The following is a 26,087-nucleotide window of genomic DNA, read 5'->3' as shown; positions in this document are numbered from 1 at the left end:
ATTTTTACTTATTGGCATTATTATAAAATCGAATAAAAATATGACTTGATGATATAATTTTTGATATCTGATCAATTTAATTTTTATGAATATTTTTATTTGATGTATCTTAAAAAGTGAATGTTTCAAATTATTAAAATAAGACCCATACTGAGTTGCATTAGATGCACAATGGTGATCCCTGTCACTATTATAACAAATTAATATTTTAAAGACAAAAATTTAAGGGACAAAATATATTTGTTGTCAAAAATATTATTATTGTATTTTTAGTTATGAAATTAGATATTTAATGATGAATTACTACATTTTGGGATCAAATTTTTTGTCTAACAAAAATAACTTCTTTAGGATCAAATTATATTTATTAGTGATATTTTTAAAATTGTAGCAAAAAATTATTTTTTTAAACAATTTTTTAGCAACTATTTTTGCAATGACAGAAACTAATTTCCAAATATTTTTATTAACAAAATTTTAATTTTTAAAAATAATTTTTTTAAAATAAATAAATATATATTTTTGGTTGTAATCCACCCAATTCCCTAAAAAACAAGTAAGATGTACACAACAGAAAAATTAAGATATAAATCTACAATAATGTCAGAGACTCTATATTTTGTAATCACAAATATATCTACAATGATGTGGCAAGGATTGTAGATCTAATATCATTGAGTTGTATTTAATTGGGAGATTTGGAAAGAAATTTAAAAAATAGAGAAGAAAAAGGTAAAGGTAGATGAAAATGAATAAAATATATTTGTATTTCATATAATTTTAATACATTTTTCCCTTTTCTTTCTAAATTATTTCCTAAATATCTCAACCAAATACATCATGAGTGATCTAATAAAAAATTAATACTTATCAATAGGGGTGCAACTTGGGTGGACTCAACCCGAGCAATCTAAACTCAGCCCGAATTTTTTTAAGGCTTGAACAAGATATTTTTAAATTCGGTTCGGGCTTGGCAAAAATTCAGAAGCCCAAATTAAATTTGGGTGGGTTTGGGCAAAAACGTCAAATAATCTGAACAACCTGAGGCCCGAATTATATATATATATATATAGATATATAAAAATATTAAATATACATATAAATTATTAGTCATTACATGATATTAAAGTAATTGAGATTATTAAATCATATTGAATATATATTATTATATATACAAATAATATAAAATCTTAATTTTTTTTCAAAATTTTCACTCATAAATTGTAAGGACTATTATAACGGTATTTCTCTTACATTATATAAATTATTTGTTTTGATGGTCTTAATGATTTTCTAAAAAAAAAAAAATTATAAATAGTGTCAAATTTTAATAATTTAATAACATGGCTACAATAAAAAAAAATAAAATTCATTTACAATTCGGACAATTTCGACAACTCAGGTAATTCGGCTTTAACTTGGGTCGGGTTTGGGCAGGTAATTTCGGATTACAATTCAGGCGTAGGCAGGCCTAGATAGGTCTCAACATAACTTGAATTGGGCTTAGACAACCTCCCAACTTAATCGAACCCGTCCGAATTCCACCCCTACCTATCAAATTATAACATTATAAATTAAATTGTAACAAATTTATGAAAATGTGAAACGTTTTCCATAAATCTATTCTTCCTTGGGGAGTAACACACAGCCTACAAAGTTACTAGGGGTTTAAGGTTGGTTTCGCTGGTCTCTATGTTCATTGAATAGCCTAATAATGTTACCTATAAACATACTACACAAAGTTGATAATCCACGTTCCTTAAAAAAGGGGGCCTCCATTTTACGAATGAAACATGAGCCGCTGATGATCGGGGCTCTTTGTTTCCTGTTTTCTCGGTCATTTGTCTGTCACTTTAATTTTGTGTATTTTTTGATTTTTTGTAAAATATAAATTGAATTTAAATTGAGTTTAAAGTAATGTGTTAGAGAAATAATACGACTTAAATAAGATGATATGACTTAAATAGACTAATGACTTTTTGACTTTTTTAAAACTTACCAAACTAGCCCTTAATGTGTTAGAAAAAATTAATAGCATATTTGATTTATCTCTTAAAATATAATTTTGAATTTTTTTTAAATTATATTTTTTATTATACATCAATTAATTAATCTTTTTTTCTCATTCTTTATCACATTTTCTCATACACCTATTTATTTAACTTTAAAAAATATTAAATCATCCCAAATTCTAAAAGAAAATGCATGAGACCCCAGTGGGGTGCTGGGGTCTCTTGTTATTGGTCCAAAAAATTGTGGTTTTTTTTTTTTTTTTTTTTTTTTTTTGCTTTAAGTCACTGGCAGAGTCCCAAGTGGCACTGGGGGTCACTGGGGGTCCTAGCAAAGTCCAATTCTAAAATTCTAAGAATATTTTCAAAATATATAATCAAATAAATTTGTTAATTTTCTAAACACTCTCAAAAACATTATTTTTAAAATCTCAAAATACAAACCAAATAAGGCTTAGGTATTCCTTTTTCATTTTTATTGTATTCACAATTTCATTTTTTATTGTCTATATGTTTTTATTTTTTGTCTGGTTGAAACCAAGGTTGATAGAACAAGACATGTTTATGGCTATTTTAGAAAGATGGTTATAATCAATTTTTTTGTTAAAAACTACTTATAAGCTACTTATAAACAATTTTTTTGTGAGAGAGGAAGGGAGTTATAATTCGAAAAGTGAATTATAACCCACTTTCCAAAAGGGGCTTAATGAGCAAGCTAAAAGCATACATTTTTGTGTGTTAAAATTTGACTACATAATTAATAAGAGTACTTTCAATCACATGTAAGACTTAGGGTCCGTTTGGGAAGGGTTAATTTGGCTATTTTAGTTATAAAAGGCAAAATAGACTCTTTTAGCTATAAAAAATAAAACATCACATACAACTCATAATCATTATACTATTCTCTCACAAAAAAAAATCAAAAAGCTAAAAAGGTAACCCACTTTCCAAACCAACCCTTAGGCTTATTTTCGGGAAGATGATAAAAAGTAGTTTTTTGGCTTTTAACGAAACTTTTGATTTTTTTAGACAAATGATTTGAGAAAATGGTAAAAAGTGACTTTTGACTTTTTTGATTAATATTTGTTTATGATGTCAAATCATAATAAAATGACCAAATTACCCCCATTTAGTTTAAAATATTTACAACTTCATCCATGTAACACATTTTGACCCATAAGGGGTAAAATTATAATTTCACCATTGGCTAAAAACCAACTTTCCAAATAAAAAAAATTCAAAAAAATCAACTTTTAACTTTTGTTTCAAACCAAAAAAAGTAACCCAAAACCAACTTTTCAAAACAAGCCTTAGATTTGTATTTGTGCGATTGGTCATCAACTAGGTCTCGTTTATGAACATACTATTTGAGTAATTTTTTAATTTTTTAGTTAAAATATGATGTAAAAAAAATTAGTATGTTTGTGATAACTTTTTAACTTTTTACAAAAAGATATGCAAAAAGTAAAGAGAAAATAAAATCATTAACTTTTTGATATGAATTATTGACTTTTAATTTTTTTAATAACTTTTTAATTAAAAAAATCACTTGTCAAACAAGACCTAAGAAGACACTTACATAATAACATTAACAACCACTCACAAGAAACACAAAGTACAATAAGAAAAATTGCACAACTACTCGCATGTCATTTTCCTCAACTTTATTATAGAGTGTTTTGCCACTCCATGGAAGGTTTCTCCTCATAGGAAATCTTTCATGCAGGAGTTACATTCGCCTTTGATTCTCTTTCCTTACAAGATACTTTCCATCTACGGATCGCATCCTTTACTAGATTGGTTTTCTAGTTAGGTTAAGGTTAATCTCCTCTAAGAGTCCTACTGGCCTAACTTCGAAATTAGATCTTCAATAAGGCCAAATCTTTGAACACAACAACCAGGTTGGGATATGGGCACTCCAATATCTCGACTCATCAAGTTCTGTCACTCGGTATCTTAGTTCAAGGCCGTGTCATGTGACCTAACTCGGGAGTACGTGCTCACAATTTTATCAACAATTTCATTTTCGAAAGTTCGCGTTTTTTTTTTTTTATTTTAAATTTTTTTTTTTTTGATTACTTGAAATGAAGATTGAAAGAATAAGACATGTGAGAAAGGTAAAATAATGCATTTTATTAACATATATAATATAATTTTATCTTTTTTTTTGGGCGTTTAGGTTAGACTTCTATTTTGTTAGAATAAATCAATGGGGAGGGAAATCCTTCCACTTAAAATTTCTAAAGGCTATACATAATTGACTCAGATGTGTGAAATTGTAAAAAAAATTAGAGAAAAACCAATGCTAAATATATGAAAGTCAAAAAATTATTAATAAATATTATTTTATTTCACTCAAATGTGTGTATATTGTATAAACACATCATATTTTAAAGTAGTTTGGAGGGATTTGAGACTTCGTTTGAGATGTGGATTGTTTTTTGGATTTAATCTGGAGGTAAAAAGTTTTATTTGGGATGATTCTTTTGACTTTTTGTGGATTGTTTTTTGGATTTAATCTTTTATGAGAAAAAATAAAATGATTATAATTTGGATGTAACATTTTTTTAGTTTGAGATTAAAAAATTTATTTTATCTTTTTATGGTTATTTTCTAACCCATCTAAACCTCTCGTGCAAAACCAATGCTAAATATATGAAAGTGATGCATAATTAAGATAATCAAAATGTACGAGTTGAGAAATGAATAGAGAAATGGAATTCGTGATAGTTGAGAAAGGTTTTGGTATAACTAATCTTAAAATGATTTATGATTAAGATTTGGAAAATGTTAACACACTTTTTTGAAAGGATGCATTAAATACATTTTTAATTATGTTATTTTATTATTTAGTTATGATCAATTTTATTATTTAAATTATAATTTATGAATTCTTTAATTATATCTTATATTATATTTAATTATGATATTTTTTATTTTTTAATTACCACTCAAAAAAATATAAAATTATACAATACAATAATATTTCCCTTAAGATTGATATATCAGTACAGAAAGATTTATCGTCAATAAAATTTTTGTAATCCTATTATCCTATATACATTCAGGATTGTACGATGCAGTCCGAATAGGGAAGAATTTCAAAACACAACCATGAAAGTGTATGAAAAATGTTTGAGACTTTTTTTTTTTTTTGGAAGATTTGGATTAATAATGTGTTTATATTGTTTTTTTTTTAATTTTTTATTTGATCCAATTACAAATAAATAAGAATTATAAGAATGAAAGTGTATGAAAAATGTTTGAGATTTTTTTTTTTTTTTTTTGGAAGATTTGGATTAATAATGTGTTTATATTGTTTTTTTTTATTTTTTATTTGATCCAATTACAAATAAATAAGAATTATAAGAATAATGTTTTGTGAGAGTGAATGATTACTGAAAATACATTGGATGTACAAAAATTTTAGATACAAAAAATTAATCTAATGGATTATCAATTTTCTCCCACAGTATTATTCTAATTATAATTACTCTCTCTCTCTCTCTCTCTCTCTTGTCTGTCTCTGGTTTTACGCCGGATGGCAGATGAAACCGCCCCACTGCCCCCATTATAACCATCCACCTTCTTCTCAATCTTGTTCTCTTCCCAATTTCCACTTCTCTCTCTAAAACCCTTCTCTCTCTCTCTCTCTAAAGCAGCAGCAGCAGCAGCAGAAGATTTGGGTTCGAAGAGTTGAGGGTCTTAGTTTGAATCCTTGATTACAGCGTGTAGTAGAACTCCGAAAGCATAGTTTGAGATAATGATGTTGATTGGTGAGGTTCAGTAAGTAACGGATGATCAGGTACTTGTTCTTTTTCAGTTTTCAAGTGGATTCCATCAATTTTGGTTTCGTCTACACTCTCAGCTCTATTTTAACTCTCAACTCAAGATGTGCTTTTTTTTGTTTTTTTTTTGTTTTTGTGTCTTCTTTAGGTGTTCAAACAGAGCTTGATAGAGACTTGGCACAGTTTAAAGCATATCATAAATGGCTCCTGAGAATAGCAACTGGCTTTCGTTTTCGCTATCGTCAGTGGAGATGTTGAATTCCTCGTCCTCTCGGTCTCAGATGCTTCAATCCACGATGAATCTCTTGCCTTTTCATGGCGCCTCCCCCTCCACCTCCACCGATGATTCTCACAACTACTACTTCCTCGATAATCTCTATGCCAACGGTATTTCTCCTTTTCATTTCCTTTTCTTCGATTTACTGCTTGGGATTTTCATGTCTTTATTATAACTCCACTCACAGAATTAGAGTCCTTTTGAGATTGATCACTCGAATCTGAAAATTTTCGAGTCGGTTTATGGCTGAGTTACTTGGAAATCAATCTTTCTGTTTGGTTCCTGAGGAAAGTATGTACGAATAGAAAAATAAACTGAAACTACTGTTCCTGAAAATTACATTTCGTACTTGAGAGGATTTTCAGTCCTAAATCCTTAGTTTCTCTCTCTCTCTCTCTCTCTCTCTCTCTTGTTCCGCATTTTCTCAGTAACCAAACGGGGCCCAATGTTACTTCTCGGGGGTTTATGTATCATTTTCCTATATATTATTATTGTAAAAATTTTAGCTGGAATTGTTCTCTCCCGTTTTTTTGTCTGTGATTGAGTTGCTTGGAGTCTGGCTCTTCCAACTGGGTCAGTTCAGTTGTATTGTATTGTATCGCAGGTTGGGAAAATACAAAGCCTGAAGGTCTAGCTATGGCACAAAGCATTGGAGATTCATCGATTTTCACAAGCTTCGTGGATTCACAAATCAATCAACAGCCATCTCCAAAGCTGGAAGACTTTCTCGGTGGCGATTCGACTTTGGTTCGATACTCGGATAGCCAAACAGAGACACAGGACTCGTCCCTGACTCACATCTACGATCAAAGTGGTTCAGCCTTATTTGCCGACCACCCAGATTTCAGAACAATAGATGGGGGGTTCCAAGCTTTTTCAACAAACTCGAGCTCTGAAATTGATGACTCGGCTTCTGTGCCCATGACTCAGCTCACTTCCGGCGACTTCTCAGGCCAGTGCCCAAATAGTGGACTGTCACTGGGTGGTGTTGTTAATACTCAGAGATCAGAGAAGGCACTCATTTCAGTTGATTCGGAGGAGACTTGTAAGAAGATGAGTGATACGTTTGGGCAGAGAACTTCGATTTACAGAGGGGTCACTCGGTAATTCATAGCACTTCCTTAGTTCCTTCCTTTATTATTATTATTATTATTATTATAATGTTGATACTATCTATGTTTTTCTTCGTTTTTTAATCTTACTGTTCATGATGTGGTTTACTGGTGTTGATGCAGGCATAGATGGACGGGAAGGTACGAAGCGCATCTATGGGACAACAGCTGTAGAAGAGAGGGCCAGGCCAGAAAGGGACGTCAAGGTCCCCCCTCTCTCTCTCTCTCTCTCTCTCTCGTACTTACATACTCATATACACACTCTGAATGTAGTATAAAATACACTGTATAACAGAAAAGTGACGACGTCAAGGTCTTCCTCCACTCTTTTTTCTAGTAGAATTTTTTGAATTTATAAATTGGATATAGTTTTAAATAAAAAAAATTTCAAATTCAAACAGTTTTTAAAATTTGTTTGATATTTTAGGGTCATTTATTAGTATATTTTTTTTATTTTTTTGTGAGATGATTTAGGTGATTTGGTGGAGAAGTGATGTGAATTAAATAAGAAATAATATGATTTAAATAAGATAATTATAACCAAAATAAAATAATATGTCAAAATAACAAGTTCTATTTTAGTACACGCTAAACAAAGCTTTAAATAGCTTCATAAAATCTTGGTGTTAACCTTATTTTTAGAAGTTTGAAATGATCTAAATAAATATATTTTTTAATTTTTTATGAAAAAATATACTAAAAAATAAGAGGTGATGTGAACTAAATTGTTACAGAATATTTTGGGAAGATAGTTAAAAATTATTTGTCGACTTTCTTTTGTGAGAGAAGTGGATTAAAAGTTGGGAATTGACTTTTAACTCATTTTTCAAAACATTTCTACATTTATCTAAACAAAAATGTTTAAGACTCATTTTCCCTTCACTCCCATTGACCCTCTCTTTTTTGATTGGCAATTTTTTTTTTTTACTTTTTTTTTTCCCTTCTCCTCCAATCATCACCCGCCACGTGTGGGGTTGGGGTTGGGGTTGTGGGGTGGTGATTGGAGGGGGCCTCGATCAATAATCTTTATTTTTGCATGTTTTTTAAAAAAAGCCAATAAGCTAAAAAAGTTACTTTTCAAAATAGGCTTAAGACTAGGACCATGTTATTTTAATAATTTTTTAATTATTTGGTTAAAATATGAGAGAAAAAAATTAGTACATTTGTAATGATTATTTAATTTTTTATAAAAAGATGTATAAAAAGTAAAAAAAAGAAAATTTTAATTTTTTATTATAAGTTATTGATTTTTTCAATAATTTTTTAATTTTTAAGCTAAAATAGTAGATTGTCAAACGAGATCTAAGTATGCTTATTTAAAAGATGTCAAACAAATTCTTAGAAGTTGGAATCATATTTTGATTTTTAAAAAGTTACCAAATTCAGTATATTGTTATTTTTTGAATTTAGTAATTTTTATTTTTAGATTCTTTCATAAATTTTTTAATTTTTAAATGTATTTAGGGCATTTTGGAAACATGTGACTTTTTAGCTTTTTTTTTAAGCCAAAAAAGTTAATTTTTTTTATCCAAAATAATTCAGTTTTTTTTTTTTTGCAAAAAAAATCAGTAAAAAAATCAAAAAATTAAAAAGTCAATTTTTTACTAAACTTTCCAAAACATCACTTTAGTTTAAAATTTTGATTTTTTAAATTATAAAAAAAATTTACTAAAAAATTCTAAAAAATTTATAAAGAGATTAATAGGTTTTGAAGCGCAGGTGGTGTTGTGGCATCATCTGCGTCTTTCAAATCATACTTTTATGATGATTGATTGAGACTGATAATGCTTCTACGATTGTACTTCATGGGCCGCCATTTTTTCATTTTTTGGGTTGAATTTGTTGTCTTCTACCTCTTTTTTCTTTATTTTATTTTATTTTAAAAAATTCGATTTTATTTCCCTATCTATGATTCATTGAAATTTTTACTGTTTTCAAACAAGGATTCCCTATAAAATACCAATCACAGAAGTGGAAAATATTAACAATTTATTTTCTTGTCTCATTGTTTTCTCTGTGGAAAATGAAAAATGCTTGGGAGTACTAAAAAAGGATCACTAAAGGGAGCACTAATGATATGCCTTGTTTTTATTTTTTTATTATTTTTTTTTATCATTTCCAATGTATTAGTGTTATTAGTGATGTAGTTTTTAGTGATCTGAATCATTGTTGGTGGAAAATAAAGAAAATATCCTGAAGTTAACCATCCTTGATCCTATTTTTGGGTTACAACCTGCAACCTTTACGTTGTTGCCTCTCAACTAGTCTGAACACTAGCTTCTGAAACTCTGAAATTTTATCACATTACTTTTTAACTCTGGCTTTTTGTTCACTGATGAGACTGGCTCTCAATTTGGTGGTTGACCAAGTCACCAGAATGAGAAAATGAGGTTTCAATGCAATGCAGAGCCCTCCCTTTTCAAGGAAACTGATGATAGCTGGCTATAGTTATTTATTTTTTGCATCCCCTTGTTTTGAATTTTTTAACAAACCCGCATGGTTTGATAGTTGGCTATGAAATTGTTTTCAAGATTTTTATATGGGTGGATGATAGAAATGATATTAGCCCCAAGTATGCAATTGATAAATTTTTATTAATGTTAATTACACGGATAGTATTCAAATCGTATATTTGGAGTTCTTCAATTAAAAAATTACCACCTGTGCCTATGGCTAAATAATTGTGTACCACCACTTTGTGGTGTGGTGGGGGTGTGTAGGTTTAATTTCTATAGATAAGAATTTGATATTTTTTTCTCTTTCCCATCTTGGGATTGTACTTTGTCATTTATTTCTTTGCTTGAGTTTGGTGTGTTGTTAGACTTTAATTGTCTATCAGATTGATGTAATGCTTTTCATATTTGTAATTAATTGCCTACCAAATTACGCTATTTTCACTTTTATGGAAGGGACCAGGATCCTCTCTTATTATTTCTCTGCAATGATGTTGTGTTTGAAAAATGACATTAAAATATTACCTTTTTATTTTAAACTACATAACTCCAAAAGGACATCGTTGTGCTTCAATTATTTATGTTGGACCATTGGATTATCACAATAAAATTATTTCAGAGAAAAAAAATGGTAGATGATCCTCATTTGCAGATGGCTTTTGTAATTATTTTTTATTTGTTTATAGTTGATGGATTTAAATGTTTTATTTAATTTGAGGTGATTGTAAGTGATACTTGAGGGGTTATTTGTGTAATTAACCGTTTTAGTTAGGCAAAACTTAAAATTTAATTTAGCTAAGAATTTTGTGAAACATGTCAAGTAAATGATTGATTAGGCCAGAACTTTACTGCATTGTTTGTAATTTGCATGATATTGAAAAATTGGCAGGTCAATAAATTAAAACAGTAATGATTTAGATTCTCATAATTCTTGCTTGGAAATGTTGAAGATGGAGTATGAAAAACTAAAAGAGAAGTAACGAATATAAAATTGTCAACACCATCTCAGATTCACACACATTTGATCCTGTAAAACTTCACACTCAATACGCGCGTGCACACACAATTCTCCTCATTTTCCTTTGTTTTGTTTGAGTAATGAATTTCTTAATCAGAAATCTTTGACTACCTTGTAAGCTAATGTGAAATCTTTCCCAATTTTTGCATGAAATGTGGAATGCTGAAATCTCTGGTTGTCACTCAATGTGAAATTTGATCTGCAGTGTATCTGGGTAAGTAATCTTTTTATCCATTTAATATATATATATATTTTGTGTTTTAACTTTGCCATCAATGATTTGTAATGCATTTGTTTAAATATCAGGTGGCTATGACAAAGAAGAAAAGGCAGCGAGGGCTTATGATTTGGCAGCTCTAAAATACTGGGGTCCTACTGCCACCACCAACTTCCCTGTAATATATAATACACCCTTCTAGCCCTTCCAGTTTTCTATGTTATTCAGTTTGACAGTTCCTTTGTCACTGCATTATAATTTAGGTATTTGACCAATAATGTGATCTTAAGCACTGAAGGAGATGTCTTGTTGCCCTATAGGTTTCAAATTACACCAAAGAACTAGAGGAGATGAAACACGTGACTAAACAAGAATTCATTGCATCACTGAGAAGGTCTGCTGACCTGCTTTTGCTCTTCTCTGTTTTTTTTATAAATTTTTCTTTTAATTTTTTTATTTCTTTAATAACTTAATTATCTAGTAGAATTGCTTGCACCACAAATGATCTGCTCTTGCTGAAGAAATTTCTCTAATAATTGTCAGGAAAAGTAGTGGATTTTCAAGGGGAGCATCTATCTACAGGGGTGTAACAAGGTTTGAACACTCCATCCAATGACCAATCTATGTCTAATGGCTTTTCAACCATTCCATTTTTATTGTTGCTGACATTATGAACTAGTGATTTTTCACAGGCATCACCAACAGGGTCGATGGCAAGCAAGGATAGGTCGTGTTGCAGGGAACAAAGATCTGTACCTTGGGACATTTGGTAATAATTTTTTCCTATTTTACTTTTAATGATAAAGAGGTTGGCTATCTCATATTGAGCTGCAGAGACCTGAAAAAATATTTTTTTTCATAAAAATTTCTTCTAGGAACATTTTTTTGAATGAAATACTCACTGGACCCAATATATATATCTTTCAGCAACCCAAGAGGAAGCAGCAGAGGCATATGACATAGCAGCAATAAAGTTCAGGGGAGTGAATGCAGTAACCAATTTTGAGATGAACCGGTACGATGTTGACACCATTTTGAAAAGTGCCCTTCCGATTGGTGGGGCTGCTAAGCGGTTGAAGCTCTCACTTGAGGCAGATCAGAAACCGTCTTTGAACAACCTAGACCAACAACCTCAGTGCAGCAGTAACAGTAGCAGTTCTAGCATCATCAATTTTACTAATTCCAGTCAGCCACTTGAAGCTATCCCATGTGGAGTGCCATTTGATTCCACTGCTCGTTACCATCATGACCTCTTCCACCTCAATTCGAACAGTGCCGTCGCTTCTGATAACCCTGGCTCTTCCTCCACCATGGTAACTCCTATGACTTTCTTGCCATCAGCGCCTGAGTTTTTTATTTGGCCTCACCAATCCTATTAACACGACCAACTAACTAGTTATTAAACTTAAGTCAACAAATATCGGTCAGTTAATGTTTTTGACTGCTATAGCCCATGTCTGTTGTATTCTCTTCTCTTAAAGCTGAGAGATCTCATCTGACCCACTAAACTTTTGAGTAGCATTTAATTATATGTATCAGAGATGAGGTATATGGTTCTGTTGAAGGGTGAAGTTTTTGTTTCCTAGAAAGAAAAAAAAAAGCTGAAGTTTTGTAACTATAGCTTTTGTTCAGTAGGTTGATGAGATATGTATGTTGAATGGGCCTGGGGCATTCCATCTTGCGGAAGAAGTGTCCCCTTCTCTAGTTTTGCTTCGGTTAAGAGTTACTTCTCTCCTTGCTAATTGTTACTGTGTTAGTGCTTAATTAACATACAAAACCATGGTTTCCATCATTTCATCTTTCATTATCGTTTTCCTAGTTTACCAACTTTTTATGTGTACTTAATGGAACTCGGGCTCTTTCTTTTTTTTTAATTTTATGATGAAGTATTGCTATATGAAGTAGGAAAATTTTGGCTGAGGTTATAAAATGAACCAAGTTATTAATGTTTGACTCGTTAAAAATATTGAGATAAATTGAACACATTGTAAAACTCGTTTTGGTATTCCTAAGTTGATTTGATGAATAGTTCAACATTAAATCATTTTGGGCTGTTTAAGCCTCAAATTAAAGAAGACTATTAAGGGCTTGTTTGGTTTGCTTTTGAGAGAGTTGTTTTTGAAATTTTTTTCAAAAATTTTGCTTGGTTTGTGATTTTTTTTAAAGAGTTCAAAATCACTCTCTTACGAATCAATCAATCGTTTTTTCTTTTATACACATCTATTCAATTATAATAAAATATCAAATCATTTTAAACTTTTAAATTTTAAAATTACTTTCAAAATATATAACTAAATAAATCAATTTTTTTTTTAAACTCCCCCCGTTTTTTGGGATGAAAATTTCTCTCTTAAAAATAAACCACACACACCCTAAGGGTGTGTTTGGTAACGTTTACGTTTTCAGTTTATATTTACAAAAATTTTATAAACTGGTTTTTGTTTATTTTTTGTTTATTTTTAGGAAAACATAAACTACAAACGCGTTTGGTAATTGACAAAATGTTTAAAAAAATTTTAAAAATATAAAAAAGAGTAAGAAATGGCAAGGGGCGGCAGAAGACGGTGGTGGAAAGTGGTGACGGTGGGTGGTGGGTGGGTGGTGGCGGTGGTGGTGGGTGGGTGGGTGGTTGGCGGGTGGTGGGTGGTAGTGAGTGGGAGGTGGTGGCGGCGGGTGGTGGGTGGCGGATGGCGGGTGGTGGTGGGTGACGGGTGGTAAGTGGCCGATGGTGGGTAGGTGGGTGACGGTGGCGGGTGGTAAGTGGTAGCGAGTGGGTGGTGGTGGTGGTGGTGGTGGCGGGTGGGTGGCGGATGGCAGGTGGTTGTGGATGGTGATGTGGATGGGTGGGTGGGTGGGTGGTGGCGGCGGCCGGTGGTGGGTGGCGGATGGCGAGTGGTGGTAGGTGGTGGGTGGCGGGTGGGTGGTGGGTGGTGGGTGGTGAGTGGCTGATGGCGGGTGGTGGTGGATGGCGGGTAGATGGCGGGTGGTAGTGGGTGGTGGGTGGGTAGTGGCGGCGGCGGGTGGTGGGTGGCGGGGGGTGGTGGGTGGTGAGTAGCCGATGGCGGGTGGTGGTGGATGGTAGGTAGGTGGTGGGTGGTGGTGGATGGCGGGTGGTGGTGGTGGGTGGGTGACGATGGCGGGTAGTGGGTGGTAGCGAGTGGGTGGCGGTGGCGGGTGGGTGGTGGGTGGGTGGCAGATGGCGGGTGGTAGTGGGTGGTGATGGTGGGTGGGTGACGGTGGCGAGTGATAGGTGGTAGCGAGTGGGTGGTGGTGGTGGCGGTGGCGGCGGGTTGTGGTAGCAAGTGGGTGGCGGATGGCGGGTAGGTGACGGGTGGTGGTGGGTGGGGTGGGTGGGTGACAGTGGCGGGTAGTAGGTGGTAGCGAGTGGGTGGTAGTGGTAGGTGGTGGTGGCAGGTGGTGGTGGTGGTGGGTGGGTGGGTGACAGTGGCGGGTGGTAAGTGGTAGCAAGTGGGTGGTGGTGGCAGGTGGGTAACGGATGAGTGGTGGGTGATGGTGGCGGTGGTGGCGGGTGGGTGGCTGGTGGCTGGTGGTGAAGGGTGGTGGCAGGTGGGCGGTGAGTGGTGGTGGCAAGTAAGTGGCCGGTGGTGGTGGCAGGCGGTGAATAGTGGCGGGTGGATGACAGGTGGGTGGTGGTGGTGGTGGCGGCGGCGAGGGGTGGGTGGTGGTGGCGAGTGGGTGGCAAGTGGGTGGTGGTGGCGGGTGGTAGCTGGTGGTAGCAGGTGGGTGGTGGGTGGTGGTGGCAGGTGGTGGTGGAGGGTGGGTGGTGGTGGCGGAAGACGGTGGTGGAAAATGGTGGCAGGTGGTGACTAATGTTGGGTGATAAAAAAAAAAACTGAAAACTCAAAATGGAAACACATTTTTTGTGTTTTCATTTTTTGGCTAAATTTATAAACTGAGACCACTGATTTATAAATCAAAAATTTTACCAAACAGGTTTTTATTTGAGTTTTTAAAATTTTTGTAAATATAAACAGAAAACTGAAAACGTAAGTGTTACCAAACGGCACCTAAATGTTTTGAAATATTGAATGAGAAAAAGAAAAGAAAAGAAAAGAAAAAAGAGCATACTGCTTGAATGATTCATTAAGGTTTGACATGAGCTGGCAATCTTCATGTGCCCGTTTGACAGTGATTTGGTCTAAAAAACTTTAAAAATCATAAAACAAAGTAGATAGACTGTGGCTTTGTGGAGTTGGTAAAACCTATTTAGCCAGTGTTACTTGTTTTGTTTTCTTCTTTTCTGGTGGTTTTGCCTTCTTGCTTCAACATTAGGGCTGAACAAAATAATTAAAAAAATGCGAACGGGTCCATTTTAGATCAAATTGTATTGTTTGTATGGTTTTCTCAAAGTTTGATTAGGTGTTAATTCTTACAATAGAAGAATTGTACTTATGGGTTGGTCCATAATTTCATAGTTATAGTTTTGGTTTGGAATTGGACCGTTTAAATATATGCGCGCGTGCACACATGTATATATAATTTGTTAGTTATGGTAGATATTCAAGTATTTTATTAGTATATATATTCATAAGTTAAAATCCCAAGTGATTTGTGATTGAAAATAGATTTAATTGTGGCAAATCCCAAACATACAAAAATTAACAATCTAAAATATCTAACACGCACGAAAGTGATTTAGATTGTCGTTTCACAATTGATAAATCAACACAAAAGATTTTAACGTGAAAACAATCACAATTGGAGCACTTATAGGCAGTGTTTGGCAACAATTTTTTTTTGGGTTTTTTTATTTTTTTTATTTTTTTCACTAAAAGACAATTTTTTTGCAAAACCAAAAAAACAAATCCAAATAAAATATCACATCAAACTCAATAATCATTTCATTTTTTCTCTCACAAACATCACATCCAATCACAAAAAAAATCAAACTATCTTTCCAAACACAAATTTTTTTTCTCCAATTAAATTTTACAACTAAAAAAACTTACATAAAAACTCACTTCCCAAACACTCACATAATTGTGATAAAAAAATCACGGGCTAAAAGGCACTAATCAATCCATTAGGAAGATAATGAAAATATACAAGAGTACAAACAATTACCCAACACGCTTAAGAACTGTCTTCTGCCTCTTGTTTCTCTTTTAACAACACCATTATCTCGGAGTTGATTAGTCCCCCAAGCTTAAATCTTCAGAATCTAATGATCAAACGTTTTAGAAAAGTAGAACCATAACAAACCCATTGATATAAGCAATTCAATTCATGTGACATGACTAACTCACAAAATCATCGAGAGAAACAATAGGTAAGCACTCCAGAAGAAAACACAAAGTCTCGAGTTTCAGATTTGGTAATCGTGACCCTAAAATCTGCAACGTACATAGCTTTAAACAAAAGGGTCTCGAAGACCGCTTCCGCGCAGGAAAGTTCGTTCAAGTGGTGTGTTTAAGATGTGGAGAAACATAAGTGCTTTTGCTCGCGCGATAGAAAGTCCGCTCGGGTGCATAATTGAACCTCCCAGTATTTTTGTAGAGCAAGTTTGAATTACTGAGAGATGTTATTCTTCGCTGGAGCCATCATTTCACCGCTTGAGCGGTCCAAGGGCAAATAGGGCACAAACATTACAACTGAAACGTGTTTGTTCGCGGAATTGACAACCCAAGGGACCTAATAATCTCCATTTTGGAAATTTCCGGACAAAACACTTCCAACAATGAAGCCTAATAAAAACATGCATTATACACAAACACAACCTAACTACGCTAAACACCATGTGAAGTGTACCACCTACAATGATCACAAGAAGAACAGCACAAACAAAAGTGATAGCATGTAGCAATATATAAATGATTAGAATGTACCAATATAACCAATATAACCAAACCATAACCATGCTATTAGCATTTATACTTCCCCTTTTTGACTGGGAATGACAAAGAGCCAAATGCATGATCAAAACCCAATAGCCAAGAAACAAGCATACCATAAACTAAGCTATCAAGTTCCAAATCCTAATAGACATTAAACAGTTCCCAAAATAAACATCAATGAACCATAGCTAAAATATGTCCAATTTAGGAAATAATACACAACCAGAATAGAAAACAAATATGTCCAAAATAGTAAGATATGAAAGGAAACAGATATCCACAAGCATGGTCAAAAAAGAAGGAGAAAACATCACTGAGATGACGGTGATGGCTACTGCATCTCTAAATAGGATAGAATCTAGGCAAGCTGGTAAGAGGTCTAATCCTCCAAGGTAGAAATGTGTCCAGTAGTAGCCTCTAATGTAGCGAGACGGACATGCTGCTCTTCCTCATAATCAGTTGCAGCATCCAACTCACCTTCCTCTACCAACTGTTCCATACATGCATCAGAAGGACTTGCCTCCAAAGACTTCCCCTTAACATGAGCCTGACTTTGAAAGACAGTCTTTTTGGTGAACGGTTTAACCAGAGAAGTAAACTCATCATCATTGGAAGAAGAAACCTCAAGAAAGAAGAGGATCCAATTAATGAGACACCCATAAAGAAGACCTAAAAACTTTTTACCCTCGAAGACAGACATCATTTTTGCAAAATCATTACTAGAAGATCAACGGGAATGAGGCGATCAATGCAGTACAAAACATACCCCTGGTCTTGATTTATGTTTGAGCTATGAGTGGTTACATGAAGGTTAGCATTGACAATGAGGTTTAAAAGACGAAAACGAGAGAGGAGTTCGTTTTGTTTGATTAGAGCCTCGGAAACGCAAACCCGAGGTAACCTACATAGATTAGAAGTTTCCAAATTGAAGTCAGCATTTGGAGTGGCAAGGAAAGTATAATGGCAATCAGTAATCGGTGGAATCCAAAGCATATGACGAATCAAATCTCGATTAACATGAATTTGTTTGGACCTGAACTAAGTGATAAAAGAATGACCATTCTCATCAATTGAGTAAATGTTATAGTAGAACTCTCTCACCCAATCGAGATTTTGAGAACTTGAGAAAAGAAGGACCCGGTCACCACCTAAGGGAGTGAATACATGCCTAATGGGAATAGACTCAAAGGTATTAGGGTGAACATTGCGTTTGAGATGAACAGGCCGAGAGACAAAGAAGTCCCTAAAAATTTTAGCTTTTTCCTTCGATTGGAATTTCTCAGTATTAAAAGCAGGGCAATTGGTCGTAGATTTTTGATGCTTCGTGGATGAAGACATGATTTAGCACTACAGAGAAAGATATCCACCAACAAGGACAACACATACCCATTCACAACCGACAAGCCATGCCCAAGAACACCCAACAACCAAACACCACCAACAACAATGACCCACGAAGACACCCCCAAAGACCAACCAATGGCCCCCAATATCAACCAATAGCCCTCAATGTGAACCCTCAAAACACCACCAATCAACCAACATCATTAGAGCCAATAACAAAAAAAAGAGAACACGGAAATTAAAAAAAACAATAAACAACCAAAACATGAGCATTATATTCATGAATGAGAGAGCAATAGGCAAAACAAATAAGCAAGACCAAACATAAAAAACAATCTTAAACAAAATATAAAGCCCTGGAGGAAAACTAGCAAAGCAACTAAAGATATGAAAAAATAACAACCAAAAAAAAAAAAAAGAAGAAGATAGAAATAAAGAGGAAAGCCCTAGATTAAAGCTCTCAAAACAACTACGGATCACAAAAAAAAAAAAAAAAAAAAAGAAAAAAGAAAAAAAAAGAAAAGAAAACCCTAGAAAGAGGAGAGAGAAGAAAACCCATGAGAGATAAACCAAATACGGAGCGAACAGAGGAGAAACTTACCACAAAGTGATGAAAATCACGTGAGATGGGATGAAATCAAGAGAAACGAAGGAGATGAAGGTCGTCAATGGCAATGGGAGTGAAATCACCCTAGAAAGGGAGAACGTGAACCAATTTGGGCAGAAAATGAAAGTGAAGAGATGGAAGTGACTATTAAAACCCGCATAGACGAGTGAACACTTCATCGCTCGAGTGAACTAACTTAAACTCGTGCATATCACTTGAGCCAAGAATCCATCGCTCGAGCCCAAAAAGTATTGGATGAGGTCATTTATCACTCGAGCGCAAGAAACATCGCTCGAGCAGTCTCAATAAAAAAGAAAAGTCCCCAATGACCTTAACCATACCCCTGAGCATCCAAACCACCCAAAACAGAGTATCATCTGAAACTGCAAGGTATGAGTAAAATTGTAATAATGTGATACTAAGATGAAATAATCTACAGATCATGAAACTGACAAACTTGCGAGATAGATAATTATGAACATGAGATCATCAACAAGCAAGGTAAGAATGTATAAAATGACTTAGACAACACATGAATGCAAAGCTGAAAGGAGAACATGATAGCTCACAAAGATAGTGCATATGTGCAATCCTTGAGTATCCACAATCGCTAGAGTTAATCTTAATAGTGATCGGATGGCTGAATGTCATGACCCAAACCCGTCCCTAGAGGTTTGGATCATAACTGGCTAGTAATCACATGATTACCTACGGCCTCAAACAGAATGCAAAATGTATAATATATTGGGGCCTAAAGTGAAAGCAGACAAACAATAATTAAAGTCCATTGAGCAGTGCATAAATGATAAAGATAAAACATTCATCATTCATATCATTGAACCCATATATAGAACATATATAGTAGGTAAACTTTCATACATTAAGTTCAAACATTCAAACTCAACTTTACAAAAACAAAAACTTAATAATAAAATGCAAAAGCCCCATCTCGGAGGCATGACATCACAGGTTCACAAAAGATAACTCCTCAAGCTGACTCTATGGTTGATTGCAATGTTGATCACCTACATACATATAGGGAAAGGGGGTGAGCTAAGCCCAATGAGTAATAATAAAGTAAAGGAGTTATTGAATGAGTCTGAATTTTAGAAAAAAACAAAAAAAAACAACTTATCATAGTGAAAATATCTTTCAGAAATAAATCATTCAATAGCATTGATCATATTTCAACATGACAGAATGACCTCGGGTCCACTGTAAAGCAAAATGACCTTAGGTCCAAGTTATAACAGAACGACCTCTAGTCTAATTTATACGGAATGTCATGACCCAAACCCGCCTCTATAAGTTTAGCACCGTAATCGGCCAATAATCCTGTGATTACCACAAGCCTTTGAACTGATTAACACATAATAAGGGGTTGTGGAAGCAAATATACAAAATATTTTGTCCATAAAGTTGTGCAGACATACATGAGACAATAAATTTAAAGCTTATGTACATATACCCACATATGATGTCATGTACACATCTATCTTACATCGTCATTAAACATATCATACAAAAGAACTGTTCACTTAAAACAACCAAAAGTCTTAAACTTATAATTTGATTCACAAAACTCGACCATTGACTCTTTTCGGAACCTCTTCAGGAGGCACAAAGGGTGGCCGACAAAACTGAAGCCTAGGCGATCATCACTGAACCTGGTTACGCGCCTGATCACTGACATACATAAATATTACAGTGAGCTGGAGCCCAGTGAATAATAACAGAGTAAAGATTTTAATGAGTGATGTCCATAATAGATTCAGAAATCAAATTTCAAATCTCTTGTCAAGGCAGAAACATAATCATGTTCATATTCGTATCATAAATAGAGTTATATTCATATTCAAATAATGCGTAGTACATCCATGTAGACGCGCCCTTGGGCCCCATGCTACAGTTCGGACTCGATTTGTGTCGGTTCTTAATCTGATCTCACAATTTGCAATGTGAGATTGATAAATCACCAAAGAGTCCAAATTCGGCAAATCGTTTTGGAAAACAGATTTTCGTAAAGAAGTGCCAAACATGGACTGCTTTGCCAGATACAGAGTCGCCACCTAAATATTTTATTTTGGGGGAATTTAGGAAACCCTAACTCGTTTGCCTAAGGCCACGTGTCCGTCATCACCAAAGTTGCCTCGGCTCGGAAACTTGGGTACGATTGGGGAAGGTCAGCTATGAGCACCCCCTCTCGCCTGATTCGAAGATCGGCCTCTACTAACCATGATATCCAGTTTTGAAAACACATGCGTTCTTATTCCGGTTAATTAGCCTAGAATTACTATGTGATGCGCACAGCAAAACAAGTATAGACTAGATCGCCTAATTTGGAACAAAGCATCGCATATCCGTTTGTTTGAAAATGATTTGAAATTTGCTACTCACGAGTAGGCTAAAATACAGATTTCAATGAGTTATTCCAATTCAAACAATCCAACCTTCACTCACAGGCATTTAGGCAGTAATATCATGTAAGCATATAACCGCATGGTAGGCATGTTGTCATGTTAACATTCACATTCATGCGAGATGCTAAAGCATAAATACTTACATCGTACTCCGTGCCAAAACAATGAACTAGTCAGTAATCATGCATGATCCTAGTTTAAAAATGGCTAATGCATCGCATACAAAATGTCATTAGAATAGGCTCGGCTAATCTAAGGATGACATGTGAAATACAATAATTTTGATGCACGTATTCAAGTTTGGAATTCGAAATACTATGCAGTTAGCATGATGCGTCGAGCCTGGTGCATGCAAGACTGATGAATGATGCACGCATGCACAGCATAAGGTATGTTAAATTAAATGTGCCCTAACACCAACCATCAAAGCAGGTAAGTAAAAGGGAGAAAGAAGTGGGGGTTGGAAGACATGCACACACGCACCCACACTTATTACAAATTTGCCCTTGCTTTGAGGGACCAAAAAAATAATACAATTTAATTAACCTATAAGCTAATTAAATATTACAGACAATTAACTAGTTAAGTAAATTAACTAAGCTAATTAAACAGTAAAAATTAGCCTCGGGAAGAGGGTCCAATGCATGCACTCTCGGTTTCTCTCGGAAATCCGCCACCATGCACAAGTTGCCTCTATTTTCCCTGCTCTGCTCTTCTGAAAATGGCACAATTCCCAAGGAACACTCTCTGGACATTGTGGAACACCACCGGCCAAGGGGAATGGTCACCGGCCATGGCAGGGTGGTCATCGACCATCCATGGAGCCATCGGCCATCCATAAATGGTCGATCGGCACTTGGTGTAGTCGACCGGCCAAAGCTTCCTGCAGAATCTATTTTGACAGCAGCAGAGGGCAAAACAAGGCATGGCAATACATTTCAAGCAATGTTTGCACCAACCACACTCCTTATCATATTCATGACTCAAAGGGGCATGGTACTCGATTCCCGGACCACCAATCGCGCATTTCAATGCGTGATGGCCCAAGACCCAAGTATGCATTTTCAATGTGAGATGAAATGCACACAAACAAACAATGAGCTCAACCTCTATCATACTCAATTCAAGAGGCGAAGCATGCATGCCAATGCCATGCAACCTAAGCATGTGAGCTAGCATGCAACATGACAATGCAAATAAACACACAACGCTTGAAGCATCAATGCTAGCCAACAAACATACAAGATGTAATACGGATGTTGAAGCACACAAACAAACATGTGATGGGCCAAGTATGCAACAACATACAAGGTTAATGGACATGCAAGACATGATGCAATCAAAGCATGCAAAGTGTAAGAAATGTAACAACATGTAAAGAGTGGGAGCGGACTTAGACTAATTTGGGCAGCTCTCAACTAGGCCCAAAACAGTGGCCAAAAGCCATGGAAATGAGGGCCAAAACACATATAAACATGCATGCATACAAGGTCCAACACTTAGGCATATAGAGACAACTTTTAAGTACACTTAAAAGAAGAACATCATGGGCATATGGCATGCATTATAAACTCTGAAATCATGTTATAAAATGATGCCAAATCAATCTAAACAAGGCAATGAAAGCATGCAAGCAAAGTCCGAGGTCTAAGGCTCACCAAAGAGGTATTGAACTACCCTTAACAAAACCAAACATGGCATGAATTGAATGCCAAAATCAGAGTTTTAGCATGCTAAAACAAAGCCAAAAACACAACAACGTAGCATCCTAGAGGCCTACACATTATGACATACGCAATGGCACATTCATGGAGCATTAAACGTGAACTCTTTAAGGCTTTGAAGGAACACCAAATGCAAGCATACAAGCATGCTAAATGGACTGAAATGGCATGACAAGTGGTTCCAAACCACTGAAACAAAGCAAGGATGGCATGCTAGAGGGGTCAATGCTCAAGGCATACAAGGGGAATTACATGGTAGCTATACAAAGCAAGGCACGGATGACCCAAATGACCAAAAACAGACCTTTAGCATGCTAACACATGCGTAAAAGCTTCACAAAGTTAGGCTTAAATCATGCTAGAACAAGGCTCAAAGCGCAAAGCATGTTAAGGCTAAAACATGGCATTACAAGACAAGTATGCAAGGCAAGCATGGTGTGTCTAAACCAAGTAAAAACAGAGGTAAAACATGGCAAAATACTACCAAATACCTACTAAAACATGGCCAACATGGTCTCAAAAATGTTGCTTACACATGAGGCTTAAATGGCACATATTGAAGACAACAAGGAGAGGGGGTGGCCCTTTCCTTCTTGGGACCTTAAACCACCATCCTCACCACTGAAATCCCTCAAGATTTCAGTGGTGAGGAGGCCCAAACAAGGTGGTCCCGGAGCTCACCAAAATAGCACAAAAATAGGGCCTAACAAGGCCTAAGAGGGGTCAAACAACCCCAAAGCTCAAAGTAACCTTAAACAACTATTTTAAGCAGGTAAAAAAAAAGACTTTTATATGTTATACACTAAGTCTAAAACAGCAAGCAAGGTAGGCAAAAACACTATGCAAAGATGGGGTAAAAAAAGGGCAAGAATCTTACCCATGAAGACCTTCTTCACAAGGATCACTCCAGCAGCTTTCTTAGCTCCAAACCAGCTCAAAAACTTCAAAGACAACCCCCAATTCCTCAACAACCAAGGTAAGGTGTAATGGTAGGTGTTTGTGTGCAATAGTAAGGACAAACACACACTTAGAGCAAAAGAGAGGGAGAATAGAGATAGAATAGATACACTATGCTAACCCTAGAACCAGAGCTCCCCTGGGATTTTTTGTAACCCTAGAGGAGGGAGGAGAGGCCTCCTCGTTATAGAAGATCACTCTTGCAAAGCTTACAAAACAAGCTTGGCAAGAGTGAAATCCCTCCATACACATGTATGGAGGGGGGAAAAGGTGTATGCCAGCTGGCACAGCTGGCATAAAAATATCTGCAAAAGCAGATGCACAGTGATCGGCCAGCCAAAAATACTATTTTGACAAAATAAATGGCCGACCGACTATCTAGAGTGCCGACCGGCCAAACATATGGCCGATGGAAACAAATCACTGGCCGGTGGCCTCAAGCCATGGTCGGTGATGTGTGGGGATGGCCTACAAGCCATTCCCTGCCCCTCCAAGGCAAAACACAAGTGTTTGGTGCAAAACCAAACACAAAACAGTCGAGTCGAGAGATCCTGAGGCAAGGCGCGTGGCCGAGACCTCCGGGAACTCAAGACGAACATAAACGTGGATGATCACCGAGTGTTCAAACGTTGACGTCCAAGTCTTGAGGATGGTCAAAAATGGGGTGTCTACAATCCATTAGCGTTAACAAATCACATTGGTCATTCATATCAAGTTCCATACCAGAACCTCTAGTACCGGGTATCATGTAACATACGTAGGCCATAGTATTGTTTCCCCCGGGCGAGGGCTTTATGACCATAAGTCACAATATTATCTCCCCTAGGAGAGGGCCTTCACTAAGGATATCACAAATACATTTCAAAGAATTGGGCCATCATTCATGTAATCTCAAAATAGCATTTTGTACCATTTGTTTTAGAAACTGATCATATCGTATCATAATATTCAATAAGGTATTCCATATTGAACATAGCTTTACAGAGTTATTACTCATAGATAGCTTCGATAACAGAACAAATAGATCAAACAGCTCACGGCGCGTGACCTACACAAACGTATAACATATATACATATTAAAACACATGCTCGGATAGTGCGTAACTTATTTCGTTTTAGTCTTAGTCTGTTTCTAGCCTTTATCCTCATTATTATGTCTTAATTAGGGCATAGGAATGCCTAAGATGCAATGAGGATGTTAAAATGTAACTCAGAACACTTAGTCAAATTTTGAAAAACAGGGCAGTTAGCTCGAGTGCAACTTCGATCACTCGAGCGGCATGTAAGGTCTGTAAAAGTACTGGTTGCATGAATTTTCCGCTCGATGGACGCTCGACAGTTGCTCGAGCATAAGACTGAACAAAAAGGGTCTCCGCTTGAGCGCAACTTCGGTCTCCGCTTGAGCGCAACTTCGGTCTTCGCTTGAGCGCAACTTTGGTCGCTCGAGTGGTCTGCAAAAGTCTGTAAAACTTCTGGGAGCTCTCATTTTATGCTCGAGTGCAATTTCGGTTGCTCGAGTGGAAGGTCAAAAATAAGGGTGGTCGCTCGAGCACAGATTCTACTGCTCGAGCCAAACCCCAAACTCTGTAAAAGTACTGGGAGCTCGCATTCTCCGCTCAAGTGGAGGGTGCAAATTCTGAAATTTCCAGATTGCAGTTCTAAGTTCAAAACTCGAATCCAAAGCTTTAAACCACTTCATTTGGGCTCAAAATTTGAGAAAACACTTGTAAACTCACAAAATATAATGAATTAAAGATCATTACACAAAATCAAGGCCTAAAGACAAGTGAATTATTCAAAAACAACTTGAATTGTATGTATGTATAACATGCATGTATGTCTTGGCTTCAAAGCTTTCAAAACAGGATCAAATGAGGTCTAATGGTGAGAAATGTTATGAATTCTTAAAACCATGCTTAAATTACCACATGCATGAGAGAAATCTTTGGAAAATAACCTCAAAACTCCATAAAATGCATGCAAAGAATGATCTCCTTTTCTACTTTCCAATTCAATTCTCATGTTAAAACACTTTACCCTCTTGAATTCATAAGTGATCCAACTTAATATCATAAATCTAAGGTTGAATTCTTACCTAGAAGTTTAAATTCTCTTAAATTCTAGCAAGTCTAAGCTTGATTCCTTTAATTCCTCTTCAATGTTTAGCAGTCTCTCTTTTTCCTCTTCTTCTCACTTTTTTAAAGGCTTCAAGATGATCACATGTGTATTTTTGAGGCTTCTAGACTCAACTTGAGCCTTATATAGGCTAGTTAGTGGACCTTAAATAGGCTTGGTTTAAACTAATC

At 35.6% G+C, this 26,087-nt stretch overlaps 1 protein-coding gene across 1 annotated transcript; it reads left to right on the top strand.

The window, feature by feature from the left end:
* The first annotated feature begins 5,390 nt into the window (after nucleotides 1–5,390).
* LOC114320332 (AP2-like ethylene-responsive transcription factor AIL6) lies at nucleotides 5,391–12,666 on the top strand. The gene is made up of 10 exons (XM_028267492.2): nucleotides 5,391–5,814; nucleotides 5,946–6,184; nucleotides 6,679–7,177; nucleotides 7,310–7,392; nucleotides 10,863–10,871; nucleotides 10,964–11,052; nucleotides 11,195–11,268; nucleotides 11,418–11,468; nucleotides 11,567–11,643; nucleotides 11,802–12,666. Exons 2-10 carry the CDS (start codon nucleotides 5,998–6,000, stop codon nucleotides 12,251–12,253), a joined length of 1,521 nt encoding a protein of 506 aa, XP_028123293.1. The 5' UTR covers nucleotides 5,391–5,814; nucleotides 5,946–5,997; the 3' UTR covers nucleotides 12,254–12,666.
* The last annotated feature ends 13,421 nt before the right edge of the window (nucleotides 12,667–26,087 follow it).

This window comes from Camellia sinensis, chromosome 1 (assembly GCF_055761805.1).
Source record: "Camellia sinensis isolate YWXY chromosome 1, ASM5576180v1, whole genome shotgun sequence".
NCBI classification, from domain to species: Eukaryota; Viridiplantae; Streptophyta; class Magnoliopsida; order Ericales; family Theaceae; genus Camellia; species Camellia sinensis.
This window is presented reverse-complemented; position numbering and strand designations above follow the sequence as displayed.

Bases quoted from the DNA above. Each gene is read 5' to 3' on its own strand.
- LOC114320332 (XM_028267492.2), top strand. From the start codon at position 5,998: ATGGCTCCTGAGAATAGCAACTGGCTTTCGTTTTCGCTATCGTCAGTG. The intron at 11,469-11,566 runs GTTTGAACACTC...GATTTTTCACAG, and splicing joins ATCTACAGGGGTGTAACAAG to GCATCACCAACAGGGTCGAT. The intron at 11,644-11,801 runs GTAATAATTTTT...TATATCTTTCAG, and splicing joins TCTGTACCTTGGGACATTTG to CAACCCAAGAGGAAGCAGCA.